This window comes from Apium graveolens, chromosome 11, assembly GCF_009905375.1.
Source record: "Apium graveolens cultivar Ventura chromosome 11, ASM990537v1, whole genome shotgun sequence".
NCBI classification, from domain to species: domain Eukaryota; kingdom Viridiplantae; phylum Streptophyta; class Magnoliopsida; order Apiales; family Apiaceae; genus Apium; species Apium graveolens.
In genome coordinates this window covers 70203938-70225782 of record NC_133657.1, presented here as the reverse complement: position 1 = coordinate 70225782, position 21845 = coordinate 70203938, and the positions used below count along the sequence as shown (strand labels likewise).

Here is a 21845-nt window from a genome sequence, read left to right as displayed (position 1 = left end):
CACACTTGTTTTCTTAAATTAACACAACACAACAGTGAATCAAGATGCCTATCATGAAACTCACGGCCAGGAAATGGGTAGGAAACGGCCAGCTGTTCTGTAAGATGTTTGGTGCAGTACCCCAGGTAGATTGAAAAAGTTGGATTGGTTTCAGTTTTTTTTTGTCCGGCTTATTTACAAGTATGACTTATGTAAGATAATAGTGAAGAAACGTATATTTAGCCGCCGGTCTAACCTTAAATAAAGGTTACGCCCGTGGTAAGACTAAATCACTTTTGGGTCTGTAATAATTATCACTTTGTGGATTGATACACTTTAGTAATGAATCGTTCGTTTCCAAGACAATAACCTGTAAGTGTGTGTGTGTGTGTGTGTGTTGATAAGTGTGGGGTCTTAAAGGTGTGAGTATTTATATGTTATTGTACAAGATAAGTGTTATACAGGATTCAAGGTGACGTGGCCTCCTAGATCCCTGACCCCGGATTTTGGGGCGCCACAAAGGCTGTCAAAAGTGGAGACTCAGTTGCTCAAATTCTTAGCAATCAACAAACTCAAACTCATCTACTACAGCAACTGGTGGCAGCTCAAACTTCAACCCTTGCTCCACTTGATGATAACAAAAAGGGGGAGAAGGAGGTGCATATTCAAGTCAGTAAAGTAATTGTTCCAGTCATTACCTACTCAAAGCCACCAGTGTTAGATAGCATTGACTTTATCAACATGGCAGCAGCTGAACTCAAGCTAAAAGAGCAACAAAGGAAAATTGATGAAAGAATTGAGAAGGTTTTTGGTCCAATTGTCAATAAAGACAAATCTGTGAAGCACTTCACTCAATTAAGACCAATTCCAATAGAAAAAATGAAGTTGGGAAATATGGAGAGAGGTCAAACCTCATCTAAAAGACACCAACATGCCATTGTGATTTTGAAGCCTGAGAAACACTCATCCAAACACTCAAGCAAAAATCCAATGGACCTAGTCTACTTAACTCCTAAACCTGATGAAAAGAAGTTGCTTGGTCACTCTATAGAAAATTACAAAGATCCAAGAGACTCAGTTCTGAAGAAAAGAATAGCAAAGATCTACAGGCATGGAAAACTAATTTGTGTGATGGCTGGACATCATCAATTTGGAGACGCTAAAAGAGAAGAGAAATTAAGGATCAAATATCAGAAAAGGCTAGCTGACTTAGAAGCAAAGAAACAAGCTGAAAAGCCTGCTACCAAGTCAGAAACTGAAAAGCCTGCTATCATAACTGGAACTGAGAAGAATGGGAAACCAAAGTAGGATCCAATGAAATCAAGAAAGGGTATAAAAAAGAGAGAGCCATAAGGGAGCTGATATTTGAAGAAGAAGATAAGAAAGAATCAAAGTCAACTCAGTCTATTTCCACTAATCAACCAACTATGCCCACAATGGAGCAAGTTGAATTCAAGGTTCATCTTGGTGTGAACTTTCATGGTGATCCAATCATTCTCGATGATGAACCAATATAGTGGGAAAGTTTACCTATTCCTAAGCTGAACATCCCAATTCTGACCACTTCAAAAGAAGAAAGATATCTGCAAGCAAGCAAATCAAGTCTGTCACATCCAAATCCAAAGCCTTATCTAAACCCAAGCCAACAGTCAACAAAGGAGATCAACTCTTTATCTGTGACATAAAGGAGTTTTCAGACATTAATCTTTACTTGGATGAACTAGATGAAGTGAGAGCAATTGATGCCCATAACAGACTTCCAGAAAGATTAGTGTTCAGGTACAAGGGGGAAATCACTTGGCATCTTCATAGGATTCTCAATGAAGGCTATTATGTCTTAGTTAAAGTATTCTCTGCGATCAAGAAAGATTTTGGATTCACCAAGGTGGCCAAAACAGAAATACTTAACAAAATTCAACAAATAAGACAAAGCTGGAGAGACCCAAATGCACTACCAAGAATCTTAACTATTCCTTACACTAGAAGTAGAGTGCATTTGAAGCCATACTGGTTGATGGAGTTCAAGGATGAAAAGAATACCAGAAGATTTTTCGGACTAGAAGACCAGCTAAAAATATCAACCAATGAAACTCTCAAGGAAATGCAGGAGATGCTGAATCTATTTAATGAAGATGAATCTGAGTTCTACAGACAACTCCAACACCATATAGAAGAGAACAATGAAAAGTTGGGAAAGAAGACTAGACACTCAAGGAGAAAGGATTAATTTGCTCAGCCTAGAGGAGCACCTTGAACAAAACTTGTGAGACTTCTGTGAACTTTCTTTTATCAACTTTCAATAACATTGCAGCCCTTACCATTTTATCTACTATTGAATGAATATCTTGTATAAGGTGTTTTGTTATCATCAAGTCCTCCTAAAATTTATGCCTAAAATTCTAGTAGACATAAATTTGGGGAGATTGTTAGAAATATGTTGTAGGCTTGATGATAATTCACCAAAACACATTAGTAGATTTAATTAAGTGAATTTTGTAACTATCAACGGATAACCACACTTGTTCATCTGTTGATAGAGTAGCTTATGTGTAGCACATTCATGTATACTTAAAATGTCTTAGAGAATTAGAAGTTGAAGGACATTTTCATTCATGTTGACTACGAGAATGATATGTAAAATAGGTTGGTTAATTGTAAATATTAGATGTCTTGTAATTTTGCATAAATGAATTGGTGTCAACTGCTATGGAAATACTCTCAACGGATGATCCTACAAAGCTTCAACGGATGACCCAAGTCACTTTCAATGGATGATCAAACAAAGACTCAAAGGATGATCTATAAAGTCTCAACGGATAACAAATTCAAATAGTAGTTGATAGTGACTTGACAGTCACATGGGTTGATTGTATACAAAAGTAATGTGACAGCCTATTTGCAAGTTTTTGAGAACAAAGAAGCATTTTCATTTTCATGCTTACTTGAAGAAATACAAAAATGATGGATAGAGAAATGAAGAAACATGTGGTGAAGACCTAAAAACTTTGTTTTATCTGTTTGTCTTTTTCATATGTGACTTGGTGATATATAAAACAAGAGTAGCAAGTAAAAAATAATTGATTGAACTGAGAAATAGAAAAGGCAACATCTGTTAGGAATTTCTCTGTTCTCTCTTTGTAAATTTACTTGTAAGCAGCTATTGCATTCTTACATCACAGAGTTCTCAATCAATATATATATATATAAGGTGGAAAGATCAATCCACCAGAAAATTTTTAAATCTGTGTGTTTAATTACTTTGTGTTTTGAATACATTCATATTTCATTCCGCACACTTGCATATTCAAACATTGATATATTTTGGTAAAGAATTATCTTAATTTTCAAAAATAAACCTAGAATTACATTCACCCCCTTCTGTAATTCTATTGTTAGATTGTTTGGTAATAACATCTATCCCTAAGAGCAACTCCAAGAATTTAATTATTTGGAGTCTTAAAGTACAATATAAGGAATATGGGGAAAAAGCTGCTCCAACAATATCCTATTGATTTCTTAAATCACTAAAATCAACTAAGATCTTCTTCCAATTACTTATCTTTAGCTAACATATCTCCTCTTCTAACTTTTATTTTATAATATATATTTGAAAAAAACAATTTCTATTTCTTCACTTTTTGTAATAATGATATTTTTCAATGATAAATATAATATTATGAATGGATATAGGGAATATTGTTGAATGTGATAATAGCTACTGATGTTTCAGAGCATCTCCAACACACTGTGTTCAAACTCTTAACTTAAAAATTGAGGAGAGAGGATTAAAATCTTGCTTCAATAGCCTCTTTATACTCACTCTTAACTTTAAGGGTCTAATCTCTCTGCTCAATTTTAAAAGTCAAAGTTCACGGTTAACTACTCCCTCAGTCCCTTCCAATTGTTTACATTTCTGAGGAAGTGTCTGACACGCATTTTAAGGTGCATAAAAGTATAGTTATGTAACTTATTTTTACAATTTTCTTTTTCTGAATAAAAGTTGAATGTTTTAATTTTTATTCAAAAAAACAAAATTGTAAAAAAAAGTTACAAAACTATACTTTATATGCACCTTAAAATGCGTGTCGGACACTCTCTAAAAAATGTAAACAATTAAAAGGGACGGAGGGAGTATTATTTTATTATATATTTTTAACAACACTATTTTTCTCTTTTCACTTAATTTTATTTTTTTTTGTGAATTCAAGAAGTTTTTAATAATAAAATAATAAATTAAGAGTCAATTCAAAGAGTATTGTTGAAGATGAGAACATATTAAATCACTAAAAGCAATAATTTATATTATTTATAAAAAGCAAGGAACCTGTTGGATATATTCTTAAATTACCAAGATCCAATATTTTATATTAAATCTAGGGACTAAGAAGCTATTGGAGATGCCGTAAGTCCGAAAGTCGGAGGGAGAGCAGCACAGCATATGTTATTTCAACCACATTTATTTAGTTACACTTAATTAATCAATGAAATATCATATCATTTTTGTACCCGGCTATAAATAGTCTTCGCTTTTTTGTTGAACTATATTACTAGAGGTAAAACTTCCTATGATGGTTGCACTTTTTTAAATAATAGAACTCAAAGGTCTCACCAAAAAAAATCAACTAAAACAAAGCATGCTGAGAGGTTCCAACCATTAATGATAATGCATCAAACTCACTGGACCAGGGTCTAATAGGTATTCCTGTAAAAGGACAAATGAGAAGAATGCTTGCTTATCGGTAGGCGGACTACCAGGAAAATGATGGCAATACATACGATGGATAGGCATCGTATTTAAGTGTAAGAGCTTCTACCGAAGACTGAGTTGCAACTTCTCCAAATTCAACAAGTCCGAGTTCATTAGCATGAATTCCACCAGTAATGAATGCCGACTGGATCCCAGCAATATTTGCACCTTTTATGTCATGGTGAAGAGAGTCCCCCACGGCAACACAGTCACAAGCATCCACACCAGCCATTGTCATAGCTGCTTTGTAGATAATCTGGTGAATATCAACAATTATGTAAGTAAACAGGATGTGTCGGCTATTTAATTTTTGATCAGTTAGGTAGATAACATGGAATTGCAGGTATTAATGGCTGGCAGAAGATAGAGGATCATCATTTACAAGTTTACCGAGTTGTAATACATATTGTCAAAGACATTAGAATTAAGAAGAGTACAAAACTTACACATTTTCTTTTCATGTTGTTAAGCCATTATGCATTTAATATTTTTTTCATGGTAAATGTGCATGGGTATGTGACATGCTTTATTAGATGGTATTTGAGCTTTAAATTACAAAAGCAAGAAAGTTGTTACATGTGCATGTCAGGCGCCAGCATAGCATAAGCATATTAAAACATTAGGGCCTGTAAGAATGTTTTATGAAGTGTTTGTTAGCAAATGGCATTTCTCCTTAAAAAGTTGATCTGGCTAGCTTACTTAAAAGCGTGATAGATCGAGCAAGAAATGCACATGCATGAAATTATGGAAATGGGTGCATATTACAGCTAGGATGTCGTGGTGTAAGAAAAACGTCAAAACTGAGGCCTATAAATAATTTTGATAAAAAAAATACATATTGTATATTTGTCATTTTCAATTATGCAAATTCAATCTCTTATTAATTAAGTAGTATTTGTTACTCCCTCGGTCCCATTTGATTCTTAAAATTTTTCAAATGACACAATGTGGAAAATGTTGAGAATCAAATGGGAATTTATTGGAATTTGATGTGATTTTCTTTCACACTGATACACATTGTTGATTAGTTTTAATTATTTATTAGATTTTGCATATATATAATTTGAATTAGGAGTATCTATTGATAACTATTTGAAAAAGTATCTCAAATAATTTACTCGTATTAGAGTCTAAAAAATAAACATATATCCATCTCTAATCTAAAAACATAAATAATACTTAAACAATTAATGCATATATTATCTAGAATAAAAAAAATGTGTGTCAAAACATGGTTAAGCATTCATGAAAAAACCAGGGGGGAGGGGGAGGGGGAGGGGAGGGAGAGGAGACATTTGCAATATGAAACAATTAATAAAAACAAACACAACTAATAAATATATATATATATATATATTATTAAAATATTTAACCTCAAAACATTAATAATTCGTTATTCTTGAACATTTTTAGAACTTTTGTGGATTATAATCACTAAACATAAATAATTTTGAAATATAAAAATCTTATTTGATTAAATTTTTCTTTGCGATTCAATATTATTATAAATAATCATATATAAACTATACAAACAAATATAGTATTGTTTTTTAGTGGTTTGGAGGCCTAAGGCCACCATCTTATTTGCAAGATGAAAATCTCACACTGATTACAGCAAGCATGCGCAAAATAGAACTAGGCAGAACTGTTATTCCTATCATCAGGTTACCTCCCCTGGCTTGCCCATCCACTTTACTTCACCACCAAGTTTTTCATATTTTTCTGCCAATGTACCTAAAAATATGCGACTTTTTGATTAAACTCACATACAGATGCATAGTTAATTTTAAACATCAAGTGAACATAGAAAAGAAAGGTAAGCTATACAATATTATTTTTTTTGAGACGTCCACTAAGGCGTAAAGAATCCTCTACAAGCTAGGCTAGGCGTACCTAGTTTTAAACACATCAAAGAGAGGTGCATGAGTATGGACAGGCTATATCTGTCTCAAGTGATAGCATAAACTTGCAAAGGCAAATACTCAAAGTTCCGGAATTAGATTTGATTTGGGATAAAGACACTGGTTTGGAGTAAGGACACTGCACAGGTAAATTTATATACACACATACATATACATATACATATACATATATATATATATAAGCAAGTGCTCAGATGAGACTCTCTCTCCCTCTCTCTCCCTCTCCCTCCCTCCCTCTCTCACCTATGACCATCATTTCTCCTACCACAGCACCGACAAATCGTTCTTACACCTAAGACCATCATTTCTCCTACCCCAGCACCGAAAAATCGTTCTTACCACATCTGGTGTGCATCTTTTCCAATTACCATTGTTGCTCATTTTGCCGCCTCCTAGTTACTATTTTCAATTATTGTCATCTAAATAGAAACACACATGGTGCATGTTTTTTTTAGAAGTCATCTTTTAGATCTAATAAATTCAAGTAAAGGAGTTGGTTATGGCGGTTATGATGGTGATAGAGGTCTGGAGGGATGAAGATTATGCTAGAGATGATGGTTATGGTGGTTGTATGTAAGATGCAAATAGTGTTTTTAGTGCTATGTTGGTTATATTTGGTGATTTGTGCTAGTTTTTAGATGCTTTGTGTTGAAATCCGATGCTTTGTGTTAAATTTTTAGTTTTTTGTGTCGAATTTCTGTTCTGGTTGAATTTTTTGTGCTTTGTGCTGAAATTCGGAATTGTGACGAAAGCGACGATGTGGTGGTAATTTTATATGTGATGGAGATGATGTTAACGACGGGTAATTGCAGTGATAATGGTATTGGAGCAATGGTAACTGTAATGGTATCACAGTGAATCAGGTCATAATAAGGATGGTGGTTAAGGTTGATATGTGTTGATGGTCTGGTTATGACAGATGAGCAGCAGGTGTCCGTGTATGTATTGTATGTGTATATTTAGGCTTTTGCTCAAATAGAAACTCAATTTAAAATAGAAACAAGAAACTAATCACATTTATTGATAATGTTATATAACGTTAAATCTGAACCACAAAGGTACCTCATATTTATCTCACTCCTCCCCTTCATTTCCCCGTCAACCTCTCGCCTCTTACCAACTACGACTCTGCACAACTATTTGTCAGTAATTTTCTCCATTCCGACAAGATATGTTCATTTTCTCCGGTGAGATTCACTGCATAATGAAGCATTTCCCACCATCGATTGATTCATCCACCGCCATTGATTCACACCACCACCTCTAATCATTGATAACCACTTCCTTGTCCTCACTCATTGTCATCCCTTATCCCCTTATCTACACATCACTGTATCGATAATCACCCATAACTCCAACTATTAGCACAAATTTCAAACATTGACGATAATATAAATTACTGATTTTCGTTAATATAATTGGTGATTTATGTAACACAAATTAGTGATTTTTTTTATATACTACAATAATTTTTATAATATGAAATAGTGATTAAAGTTTAGATCTGATAATTTACAAAGTTAAATTTATGGTATTAAGATAAATAACAATTGAAGTGGGAGAAAGAAGAGTTGCTGGAATTCATAGATGGAACCCATGGAAGTAACGGAAGAGGCTAGAAGGTGATCAGTGGTGGCATAAGTAAACCGGAGATGGCGGTGGGGATCGAAGATGGTGGCCTGGATGTAATCAGGAATGTGATATTTATCAAAAACAGTGGTTATGAAGTAGAGTATAATCTATAGCGTCATGTATGTAGTTGGGCTCTGTAATGGACCAGCCCATGACTAAATCTGTGGACCAGCCCAGTACCAAATTAATTACATAATGCAAGAAAACAGCGGAGGGGCAAAGACGTCATTATACAGCCAAAGTAAAGGGTAAGAAGGGAAGTGAACAAGGAAGGGAAGGGGAGATATTAGAGAGAGGAATTAGGAAAATAGGGGATCGACGAAATTGTAATTTTCTGTTCTTTTAAACCCTAGGAGAGCACTGGACCTCTCGAAAGTCCAGATATCTATCTTTATGCAGTTGTAATCGTTGAGAGTAGTGTTTAATCGAGTTATATTTACATCAATTAGCGAGTTTCCTCTTTATTTACAAGTCCAAACATCACAAGTGGTATCAGAGCCCCTTCTTTCCGATGGGACCTCCGACGACGGCGCAGCGCGTGGATCTAATAGAAGAAAGGTTGTTGGCGGTGGATGAATCAGTAAAGGAGATGGTGTCGAAAACAGTCGAGAAGGCGATTGAAGCTATGAAACATTCACTAACAGAAGTGTTGATGGAGGGTCGGGGGGTGGCGAATCAGAAGATGGGGACAGAGTTTGAAGCCATGTCCAGCCGGTTGGAAGGACGAATCAACCGCAGCCGAGAGTACAACGAGACACTCATCAACACGATGCGCAATGAGCAACTCAAATTCCAATCAGAGGTACGTTCCACGCTCACAAACCTACAGTCCTTTCAAGTACCTGTTCCAGAGAAAATAGATGCTAGTGTGAATCAACTGGGGACCACAGTTGAAAAATTAGGTGCAACCCCGTTGGGTAAAATGGAGATGAATGGGGGGCTGGTGGTTCGCAATTTACAAGGAGGCAGTGTTGTAGGAGGGGGATCAGGTGGAGGTCCGGGTGTAACGTATGGTGGATATGGAGGAATGGGGAGCTTGGGTGGAGGTAATGGGAACTGGAGGTATCGCAAACTAGATATGCCTATTTTTGACGGAAGAGATCCTGATGGGTGGGTGTTGAGAGTCGAGAGGTATTTTGCGTTTTACCATCTTACAGAGGAAATGTTGGAGGCAGCTGCGGTGGCTATGGAAGGCGATGCCTTACTGTGGTACCAGTGGGAAAATAAACGACATCCCATTCGGAGATGGGTGGATTTGAGGATGTTTGTTTTGAGGCAGTTCAGATCTGCAAATGGTGGCTCCCTGTACGAACAATGGTTAGCGAATGTACAAACATCTACGGTTAAGGAGTATAGAAGGAGGTTTATTGAGACAGCTGCACCATTGGATGGAATCTCAGAAGATGTTTTGTTAGGACGGTTCATAAATGGGTTAAAGGATGAAGTGAAGGTGGAGGTACGGATGTTACATCCCGTCAGTCTGGAACAGACAATGGAGTTGGCTGTTCGAGTAGAGGAAATAAATCAAGTGGCAAGTCACAAAAGAATTGGGAGCCGTTCGTTTAGGAGTGCGTCTTATTCAGTTTATAGCAAAGGGTCCTCAACGGTTCCACCTTACTCTTTGGGCCCTCTTAATCCACCTGTATCAAGGTCTTGGGGGCCCAGCTCGCCGGAATCTATTATCTCAGCACATAGCCCAAAGTCAACGATCAGTGCCACTGGATCCACAGGGGAAGTGAGGCGATTGACTGAGAAGGAGCTTCAAGAAAAAAGGGCCAGAGGATTATGTTATCGATGTGATGCTAAATGGGTCATGGGTCATAGATGCAAGAAGAAAGAGCTAAGTGTAATGCTTATTGAGGAAGAGGATGAAAGGGACTTGGAGGCGGAAGAAGGTGACTCACCAATCACGCAAGCAGAAGAAGCTATTACAGAAGTATCTCTTAACTCGGTGATTGGTCTCTCAAACCCCAAAACAATGAAACTCAAAGGCTTAATTGGTAATCATGAAGTGGTAGTGATGGTTGATCCCGGGGCTAATCACAACTTTATTTCATTAAACACGGTGGCCTCGATAGGAATTCCAATTTCGGAGTCGGGTGGATTTGGGGTGTCACTGGGAAATGGGGAATCGATTCGAGGAGAAGGATTGTGTCGGGAGGTTTGCTTACAATTGGATGGAGGAGTTGAAGTGGTAGAGGACTTCCTGCCTTTAAAATTGGGGGGCTCGGATGTGATCTTGGGGATACAATGGCTTGAGAAGTTAGGGATGGTATTGATAAACTAGAAAACTCAAGTGATGAAATTCGAGTTAAAAGGCGATCCTGTCACCTTGGTAGGGGACCCAACTTTGGTGCGAGCACAAATCTCTCTCAAGGCCATGTTGAGGACGTTGCGCAAGGAAGGTGGTGGGTTTAAGGTGGAGTGTAACCAAATGGAGACAGTGGAGTGCATAAAAACAGAGGATGGCAGGCCTGAAATTCCAAACTTTCTAACAAGGATCATTGAGCAGCATAAAGGGGGATTTTGTGAGCCTACTGGTCTGCCACCGGTTCGAAATCATGAGCATTCCATTGTGTTGAAGGAGGGCGGTAATCCGGTAGGGGTAAGACCTTATCGATACCCGCAATGCCAAAAGGATGAAATTGAACGAATGATTGGGCAAATGCTCGCAGCTGGTATCATTAAGCCCTCAACTAGTCCTTTTTCCAGCCCCGTTTTATTAGTTAAAAAGAGGGACGGGTCTTGGAGATTCTGCGTAGATTACCGTGCACTCAACAAAGAAACAGTGCCCGATAAATATCCGATCCCTGTCATAAATGAGCTTTTGGATGAGCTCAATGGAGCAACCATTTTTTCTAAACTGGACTTGCGTGCGGGGTACCACCAAATTCGAGTAAAGGCAGAAGACACCTACAAAACTGCGTTCAGAACACATGATGAGCACTACGAATTCTTAGTCATGGCGTTTGGGTTGACAAACGCCCCAACAACGTTTCAATCTCTCATGAACGATGTTTTCCGACCTTATTTGCGGAAGTTCGTCTTGGTATTTTTTGACGATATCTTGGTGTATAGCCCGAACGAGGAAGAACATAGAAAGCACCTGCAGCATGTACTTGAGAAACGGGCAGAAAATTCACTCTACAAATTTAAATAAATGTTCGTTTGGGCAAACAGAGGTAGGGTATTTAGGCCATTTGATTTCTCGAGATGGATTGGCAGTTGACTAGGAGAAAGTGCAAGCAATAATCGAATGGCCAATTCCCAGAAATCTAAAGGAGTTGAGGGGTTTTCTCGATCTCACCGGCTATTACCGCAAATTTGTGGCAAAATACGCCCAAATTGCGAGTCCTTTAACTGAACAGTTGAGAAAAGATAATTATGGGTGGACAGAAGCAGCAACAGTCGCCTTTAATACCTTAAAATCACCAATGGTCCAACCACATGTACTGCGTATGCCTGATTTCAACCAACTGTTTGTGGTCGAGACGGACGCCTCGGGTTATGGCGTTGGTGCTATATTAATGCAAGGTAATCGCCCCATAGCCTTCTTCAGCAAATTGTTAGGGGTCCGCGCTCAGCAGAAATCGATCTATGAGAAAGAATTGATCGCGATTTGTCTAGCAATACAAAAATGGAAGTATTACCTCCTGGGTCGACACTTTGTCGTACGTTCAGACCAGCAAAGTTTAAGATTTTTGACTCAACAACGAGAAATCAACCCGGAATACCAAAGTGGGTGACTAAACTCCTGGGTTACGACTTTGAAATTCAGTTCAAACCCGGAGCTTCAAACCGGGTGGCTGACGCGTTGTCCAGAAAAACAGAAGGAGAATTGGTGTTAAATTCATTAGTGTCTCAGCATGGGGTGTCGTGGGAGGAATTGGAGAAGGAAGTTGGGGGTGACAAGGAAATTCAGCAGGTAATGCAGGAGTTGCAAGCTGGCTCGAAAGACCATTTGGGGTTTACGGTGAGTGGCAACAAATTATTTTACAAATGTCGAATGGTTATACCAAGGACGTCAGCTGTTATACCAGCCTTACTACAGGAGTATCATAGCTCTGCACTAGGGGGGCATGCGGGAGAACTCAAGACTTACTTACGAATGACTACTGGAGAGGAATGAGAAAAGATGTATGGTCAAGGCTGTACGATATGTCAACAGCAAAAGATATCACAACAAAGCCCAGCAGGATTATTACAGCCGATGCCGATTCCCCTGCTAGTCTGGGAAGATATTACCCTTGATTTTGTGGAAGGACTGCCCTTATCCAAAGGGATTAACACTGTGCTTGTTGTAATGGACCGTTTGTCGAAGTACGCACACTTCATTGGTTTTCGACATCCCTTTGATGCATTCAAGGTAGCTGAAGTTTTTGTCAAGGAAATAGTCCGGTTACATGGCTTTCCAGGCTCCATTGTGTCGGACTGAGACCGCATTTTTCTTAGCACATTTCGGAAAGAGATTTTTAAGCTCCAAGGCACAACGTTGAAGCGTAATACGGCTTACCATCCTCAAACGGACGGCCAGACAGAGATTGTGAACAAGGCTGTGGAGACGCACTTGCGATGCTTTGTGGGTGGTAAACCAAAGACATGGGCTCAGTGGCTGCCCTGGGCAGAATATTCGTATAACACTTCCCCTCATTGTTCTACGATGATGAGCCCATTCAAAATCTTGTATCGACGTGATCCACCACCTTTAATGAAAATGACCCAAGGGCAGACTGTGGTGAACAGCGTGGAAGAGCTTCTGCAGGAGCGAGATGCCATTCTTGCGGACCTACATTTTAATCTAGTCAGAGCCCAGCATATGATGAGACAGACAGCTAACTCTAAAAGGCAGGAAGACTCGTTTGAAGTAAATGATTGGGTATACCTTCGTTTGCAGCCCTATCGCCAAAGATCCTTGGCCAAACGCCCTTACGAAAAACTGGCAGCTAGATTTTATGGTCCGTTTAAGGTTACAAAACGAGTAGGCATGGTGGCTTATGAATTGGGACTACCAGAGAGCAGTAAACTTCATCCTATATTTCATATCTCGCAAATCAAAAGAAGTATTGGAGTGACCCCGGTGTCTCCCACTATTCCTCCACACCTATCTGGGGATATGGAGATGGTTGTGGAACTTGAAACAGTACTTGAAGTCAGGCAAGTGCAAAAGGGGTCTGCTGTTGAACTCGAAGTGCTGATCAAATGGAAAGATTTAACAAGATTTGAAGCAACATGGGAAGATGCTGCCACCCTCAATCACCAGTTTCCATTGTTCCACCTTGAGGACAAGGTGAGTAATTGGCACGGAGGTATTGTAATGGACCAGCCCATGACTAAATCTGTGGACCAGCCCAGTACCAAATTAATTACGTATGGAAGAAAACAGCGGAGGGGCCAAGACGTCATTATACATCCAAAGTAAAGGGTAAGAAGGGAAGTGAACAAGGGAAGGGGAGATATTAGAGAGAGGAATTAGGAAAATAGGGGATCGATGAAATTGTAATTTTCTGTTCTTTTAAACCCTAGGAGAGCACTGGACATCTCGAAAGTCCAGATTTCTATCTTTATGCAGTTGTAATCGTTGAGAGTAGTGTTTAATCGAGTTATATTTATATCAATTAGCGAGTTTCCTCTTTATTTACAAGTACAAACATCACAGGCTCATCTTATTGTAATGGGCAGTTCTTATTTAAGTAACTAGGACTAGTTTCTAATTTTGTTTTAAATTAGTTTCTAGTGGAGTAAGACCCTATACACACACACATATATATATATGTCACACATAGCAAGTGTATTATAATAACAGTTGACATTTCGTAGTGACATGTTAACGTGACGTGATTAGACAGTAAATGCGATATTCAAGGGGGTGACTAGTGTGTCAATTTTAATTCTTTTCCACACATTTCTGATACATTTTCTTGAGAAGTGCGCTTTTCCATTGACCAAGACATCCTTCTTGTATAATATCAGAATTTCACACAAAAAATAAAAACTTTACCTGGCATGATGCGTAAAGCTCTAGCCTCGACCGTCACAAAATCTGGATTTGCCACTACCATCGGTATTTGTTTACTGGCAGACTGCTCCAATATTTTTTCAAGATCCTCGAGCTTCACTGGCAGCGCTTCTCCACAGGAAAGTCCCAAAGCTTCAGTTCCATGTGCCAATATAAAATCAGCATCATTAACTTTCTCCACAACCTCTAATCCTAAGCCCTATGGATACAGTTCCGACAATTATTGTCAACTTAATTTATAGAATTAGTAGAGATTACTGGAGGAACAAACAAGACAGTAGTTCATAGATAGGCTACTCCAGAAACTTACACCAAACAGATGGCATTATGAAGCCGTTAAAAAACAATGTGTGATCAAACTCGTAACGAAAAAAAGACAACCAAAAGCATTTTTAGGTTCCAGGAAATGTACTACTTCTTAATTGAACTCCTAACTATCAATTGCAACTGAAGTCAAAATTAAGTAGATTTTACTCAGTGAAATGTTTTGAGACATACTTTGTACTTTTTACATTGTAAGCCCAAATCTCAATGTATGTAAATTCACTGGTCTAGAAAAATATCAAACCGCAACTTTTCAAATAATTACATACATAATTACAAAAACAACAAAGTCTTTGTAGAGTCATTACTTAGATAAAGAAAACAAAATGTATGAAAAACATACAATCATAGAGAAACAGGGGAGTATATATATTATAAAAAACAGGTAGACTGCAGATGTTAAAAAAATGAGATACCTCGAGGGATATAGCACCGCGGTCATTCCACGTCATGTGAATGCAGGACCTTCCCAATGCCGCAAACCAAACATCATCTCTCCTATAAGTTCCATAACACAGTTCCTAATTTCCAAATTCATATATGGTAGTAAAAAAGATATATATATCATATCAGACTAAAAATGAAGGTGTGCCCGCAGCCCATATATGTTTAAGCAAAATCTGAAATGAGGCTACTTTCATCGGATCAATCTTGTAAAGACAAAACGCACAACTGAAACACATACAACACTGAGCCTGTAAATTTAAGAACTGTTGATATAAGTATATGTTTTAATAAGTTACGATGTTGTCCAAAATTTCAGCCATAACATTCCGGACAAAAGGTTGTTGCATGAATGACTGGGGATAAGCAAGCAAAGAACTTTGTAAAACATACCGAGGAATGAATAAAACTTTGAAAATTATGATATGGACAAAAGACTACATTTAAACCAATATCTGAGGAATTTTTAATCATAACAACATCTGTAAGGATCCAAGCAAATCCTTTTAGAGAAGTGACAGGGATTAATGACGACATGATATGTTTTTCTAATCTGCTCTAGGAATTAAAGAGTATTTTATTAAATACCACAATAAAAAAGAGTAGTTTTATCGCTTCCTCCATCAATAGCAAAAAATAGCAAAAATGCCTGGATGGAAGGATAGAAATAATTCAGGGTATAGTGTTTACAAGCTTTTAGCTCAAGTATAGCCTTTTGGATGAAAAATTGCGGCCAAGATTGCAAGATACGGATTTTTTTTATGCAGACTTAATGTCGATCGATGTTACTTGCGGTTACATTTTAAAAGATAGAGTATGAGCTTCTATATATTTATAGCATATTTGATTTATTAGGAGCGACTACTACTAGCATATTCGCACCATGTTTCTTAAAGAATGGACCCAGTAATTGTGCCTAAAAAACATTATATTCTGGTAAGAAAATTTGTAGATGATTGCAAGAAAAATTCAGGTGCCTTCTAATACAACAAAATTGAATCGTGCAAGATGTTTTGTGGATCAGTGGGAATGAAAGTTATATAAGCTTAAATATGAATGGAAAAGGTGAAATACAACAAGTATTGAAGTGGTTCCGCATATATTTTGATTCAAAAAGAGTAGGATACACAAGTTGAAATGAATTATTTAATAGTACGTAATTCCATAAAGAGTTTTAAGTTCTGACCATAAGTATTAAAAAATTAATGTTGAGAGGGCAATCTGGATAACAGGATTAACTTTTAGACAAGTTTCCTCCTGTGAGCAAAATGAACTGGCTGCATTTAGTGAGTTGGATGGAATCTTAGGAGTCACCAAAGTATAACATGCAGAAACTACCAGAACAGACTCTGTTGTCTAACATGGTTTGAAAGTATAAAAATAATGCTAAAACACATATTAGCACTATCACCCAATTCGATTCTCACCACCTTAGAGAGTCATTCAAAGTATTTGGTATGTGGCCGACAGGGTGCTGTTTACTGGCCAACTAGGTGTTTGAATCTTTGACACCCCTTCAAAAGAGTCCCTACAGATCTTCAAGACATCAATTGTGTGACAATTCACTATCTATAGGGTGATGGTGATTGCAGGGCCTAAATTTGTTAGGCAGGATCATTAGGGTGTTACAGTACCTTCTTCACTCAAAAGAGGGGGGAAGGAAAAAAATGAAGTATATAATTAATTAAAAATTCTAGATTATAAAACAGGAAAGGGACATACTCCAGTTAAGGAAATATTTTAAAATACCCTCTCTTCTCATAAACAAATGCCCCATCGGCAAATTTTTTAAAATCATGCAATACTTTTTCCCCACATAATTTCCTAAACTTAAATGATGTTTGGTAAAGCTGTGATATCTTGATAATAAAGTTGTCACCACTATCGCAGACATTCAGTATTACATTAAACATATTATACTATTTTATAAGAAAACAATTGATAAAACTTTTTTGTTGAAAAATTCTAAGAATATTTATTATCTAACTTGAACAGAATTCCAACGAGTTCTTAAATCGTGATATGTGGATTGCCATGTGATAATAGAAATCACAGTTAAATGATATAATTGTATCCAAATTAGAAACAAAATAAAATATCCACCATTTCCAAGGTTCAGTATCAACCTTTGAAGGTGTTGATAAGTTAATTCTCCGCTCGTGATTGCTCCAACAAACAGAGATGGATCAAAACCCATGTTCCCTATTTTTTCCATCGTTGTTGATGCACGTCTAGACGAATTGCTAATGATCACCATCTTTGCACCAGAGCTAGCCAATTTTCTTGCTATAATAAGAAATTTTCTTAACTTTAGATAATTATCTAAAGCTAACTTTAGGAACCTTAAGCCCTTGTTGTAAACTCATTTGAAAGTAAAGGCAACATCAAGACTTAAACAAGCTTATGATCATAATAAACAAATTAAAACTTACATGTTGAAATTGCACCAGGATAAGCTTGTTTTCCATCATGAAGCACTCCAAATTGATCCAAGAACCACGCCTGCATTGTTATAAACACAAGAGAAACAAAATTATCTAGATTGCCTTAAGCTAGGGGAAAAAAATACAATACACCAAAAAAATTAGCAATGGAAGTAAAAGGATTCCGTTGCAGTAATTATATATACTTAAGAGCTTGGATGTCAAGAATGACAGATAAATTGCACATAATTACTGCCGACATGGAAAGAAAGCAATAACCAGTACCATCATCGAATAAATTAAGTATATGTTCTAACGATACTAAACCTTCGGATTCAGCAATATATCACTTATGTTGAGAGATTTGGATAGATGGCCAGAACTTGAAAAGATGAAATTGGAATTTGAGGCAATACCTGGTACCACTATACAAAAAATCAAAAGCGCAGCAATAGGCACTACCACAGACCCTGTTGCTGCTAAGCTCTAATAATTTTAAACAAAGAAAACTAAATATATCCGTTGCTTATAAGCTCTAGGTTGTATTCCTAACTTGAAATTTTGGTGTACTAGGCAAGTAAATCACAGAGTATGTGAAGAGAAGTCCCTTTATGTCGCATTGAGGTACAAATGGATGATAACTAAAATACAGTTGCATTGCTCATATGAAGACTTCAACACGAATATTTCTAGATTTAACATTTTACTGTTTCGATAGTATTAGTATATTGCCATCTACAGAATATGATGCCTCTTGAAATGCAAAACCTGTAGAGAAAATTAGCCTTGTTAGTGAATTAGTTATATCCAAAGATGGTGTGACTTGTGCATAAGAAGGGTTGAGTCTTGAGTGACAGACCACGTTCTGTAAAAAGCAGGGGCTAATCCTGAGGTTTAATCTGAAAATAGGGACTATCCAAAAAATGAAATTCAACACAAGTCCGAAATACCCTAGCCTAAATGCAACCATCTTTTAATCGCAAGCCCGTCAGTTGTCATGATTTGCCAGTGCACTTATTCCAAAAAAAAATCCCCATGTGATATGCAAACTTGGGGTGTTACAAACTACGGTTTATAAATTTTTTTTTTTGAAGGAGCTGGTCCCTTTATTTTCAAAAGTAATAATATTCAATGAAAAACGTACAAGATGCGTACCTAATTATTTAAAAGATATGAATGATAAATTAACGCACTTCCCACAATTTTGAAGCTACCCTAAAATTTTTAATAAAAACTCATAAGATGATTAAGTTTCCATGGTCATTTGACAACATACCAGCAAAAACAAAAACAATTTTCTATAAGATGCCCGTATATATCTAGATTTATATAAAATAGTTTTTGGAAAATGCCCATGAACATTCTAAATTATTCTCACAAGAGATATAAAATGTACAAATTAATTTGGTCCTATATCAACACACCATGCAAAAAATGCAGTCTAGAGAAGCCTAATAGAGTATACTTTTATATAAAACACATAAAATTCAAATATCAAGAACAAAATAATGCTTACAATGGCAAAAAGACTAGCCAGTATGCAACGACACATTAATAAATTAACTCCCACAATCCTGTATCATGGTCACACCAGTGACACAGTATTTGTTAGGGAAGACTTATGTAGGGGCCTACGGTAGCCCAGAGAAACAACAAAAACAAATTTTATTAAAATTTATAGTATAAATATGTATATATATGAAGTACCCCCACTATAAAAAAATCAAGTGCTCCTATAATGTCAGTAATTATAACATAATTTGAGTTGTTTTTTTATTTTACACAAAGTTACATATAATCATAAGTTGGAGATTAAGTGGTCGGTGTAGTAAATTTTTAGCACTAAAATATAAAAACAATGTATAAATTTGTGCACTAAGAAAATGAATTTGTGACAGGCTGACAGCGGACTCTATGACTTATGGCATAACTCGCCTTAGGTATATAGTGCCCGGGATCTGCCATTGAGTAACTGATCATCACAATGTACTCGTGACACCTATTAAAATTAATAAATTGGATAAGACTAGTTTAAGTCATTCGTTAAGACAACAGAAACGGTAAATGTAACTAGTTGTATATGTCACTTAAGGTAAATGAGCGGTTTCTATACTTAAATTGTTGAAATGAAGAATCCGCAAGTAAGACAGGTGTTAGGTGAGGAAAGGCTTGAGTATTCTGAAAATACATAAACAATAACCAAACAGAAGAAGAAGAAGAAGAAGAAGAAGACATAACAACAACTCATACAAGAAGAAAATTGAGGATACCTTAAATTGACGAGATTCTGCAACTTGTTGAATTCCAAAGGAATGTGTGATGTGGTGATTCATAGAGTCCCCTTTTAAACAATCCTGATTTCCAACAAATCTTAATTGGGGAAACAGGATTACCGCACGGAATATATTACTAATAAAACAAAGTCAAAAAACCCCGTAATACGGGATGGTCGCCCAAAATATCACTTCGAACTAAAAAATGGTTCAAAATGTTAAAATTATGGCCTCAATGTCACGTTAAAACACCACATCGGGTAAACACTATATCTTTAGGCAAGAAGCCAAAATGCTACACGATGTAGCTTATTTTTTTATTTTTTTAAGTTACAAAACGGGGCTTTAAGATGTGTTTTACTTCTTTTTTTTTTTTAATATATAAAAGGTGAGTTCAAGTAGCGTTTTGGTTTTAAACGTTACATCATGTAATGTTTTGTTCCCAAAATATTATTTAATCTAGCGTTTTATGTATATAATTTTTTTTTTAATATTTTTAACCTCAAATAAAAAACTGTTAATTCCTAAAATACTAAACAATTAAATCAATTATTTTTAAAACCCAAAAAAAGATTGTTGAACCCTAAAATATTAAAAATTATTAAATTAAGTTACACTATTAAATTTAAAATTGTTTAATTTACATTTTTGGTTCCAAGGGTTTAGGGCCCTAAATCCTAGATTAAATTATGGTTTAGGCTCTAGGGTTTAGGGCATCAGTATAATATTTATTAATTTTTTTTAATATTTCTAAAACCCAAAAGGGGATTGATGAACCCTAAATGTTAAAAATTATTAAATTTCGATATAATCTTAAATTTTAAAAATATTAAATAAAAAGAAATATCGAAAAACATAATGTTAAGTGATTTTTCCGGGCCCCTAAATAATTCAACAAAAACAACTCAAATAAAAAAAAATATAAAATGTTAGTTCATCTAACGTTTTACCTTTAAAATATATAAAAAAAAAGTAGCAAAACGGTACACGAAATACCGTTTTACCCTGTTTTCAAAACGATACACGATACCCCGTTATAAAGTGACATTTTGGGTCATAAAAGTGACAATTTGGGCATTTTTTAGTGAAATAGTGACATTTTGGTCCATCTCTCCCTAATACGTGAATTATGCCCCTTTATCTCGCTATCTTGGGTTTGGTTTTATATGGCATTTTCTATCACTAAAAATGTGATTAATATTTGTTTATATTTACAAGATAATGTTATTGCTAGTTCAATGGTGAAGTAGTATATTTTGAATGCTCAATGACCTGGGTTCGAACCCCCCTTTGACACTAAATTAGTTTTTTGAAACAATAGCACGCGTGGTGAAGTAGTCAATTTTGAATGCTCAATATGTGGCGCCCTCCAAACCCGGGTCAGAAGTTTGGGGTCCACATACAAACCTTTATTATAACTTGCTTATAACAGTAATATAGATAATAATAATATGCAGTGACCCTACTTACCAACTACCATGGATCGCAACAGATTAAAGTATGCACACAAGCCAAACACATCTACTTATATTACAAATCGTTCAAATCCCAACCATTCAAACTCAAACTGAGTATTAAACATTATTACAAACTTTTACAAATTTAAATTATTCCAAAAGAAGCCTGTTAGCTTAACTCGATCAACCTGAACCCCTAGCTCTCGCGCTGGACTGGGGATCCTCGCTACCAACTTGTTCCTTTTTAACTGGATAGAATATAAACAACATCGCACAAATGAGCTAACTAGCTCAGCAAGTCACAATGACAAAACTAATAATAATGATCATCAGGTAAATATGGTTATGATATCAAGTGAACAATGAATTATGATTTAGAATTGGATATTATACTTTTATTTTAAAAATCAAGGTTAGGCTGCTGATCAGTCACGCACTAACCCCGAGCAAAGCACACAGCATTGCTCTAACTACTGGTTCCAAGGTACACATTGGCCTAACTTGACCATTATATGGTCTGACCACGAATCTGGTCCACAATTTTATAAAAACAATTCAATTCTAGCATAATAACAGAATAAGCAACAATAAACAATACACAGATTCATTAACAACATTGGATGTTTCA

The 21845-nt window shown here is 36.3% G+C and overlaps 1 protein-coding gene across 1 annotated transcript; it reads right to left on the bottom strand.

The window, feature by feature from the left end:
* Positions 1 to 4403: 4403 nt before the first annotated feature.
* On the bottom strand, positions 4404 to 19939 carry LOC141698290 (uncharacterized). The gene is made up of 7 exons (XM_074502963.1): positions 19758 to 19939; positions 17497 to 17566; positions 17191 to 17350; positions 15037 to 15118; positions 14279 to 14495; positions 6396 to 6460; positions 4404 to 4982 (listed from the first exon to the last, which is right to left on the bottom strand). The coding sequence occupies exons 1-7, from the start codon at positions 19818 to 19820 to the stop codon at positions 4728 to 4730; spliced, it is 912 nt and encodes a 303-aa protein (XP_074359064.1). The 5' UTR covers positions 19821 to 19939; the 3' UTR covers positions 4404 to 4727.
* Between the last annotated feature and the right edge of the window lie 1906 nt (positions 19940 to 21845).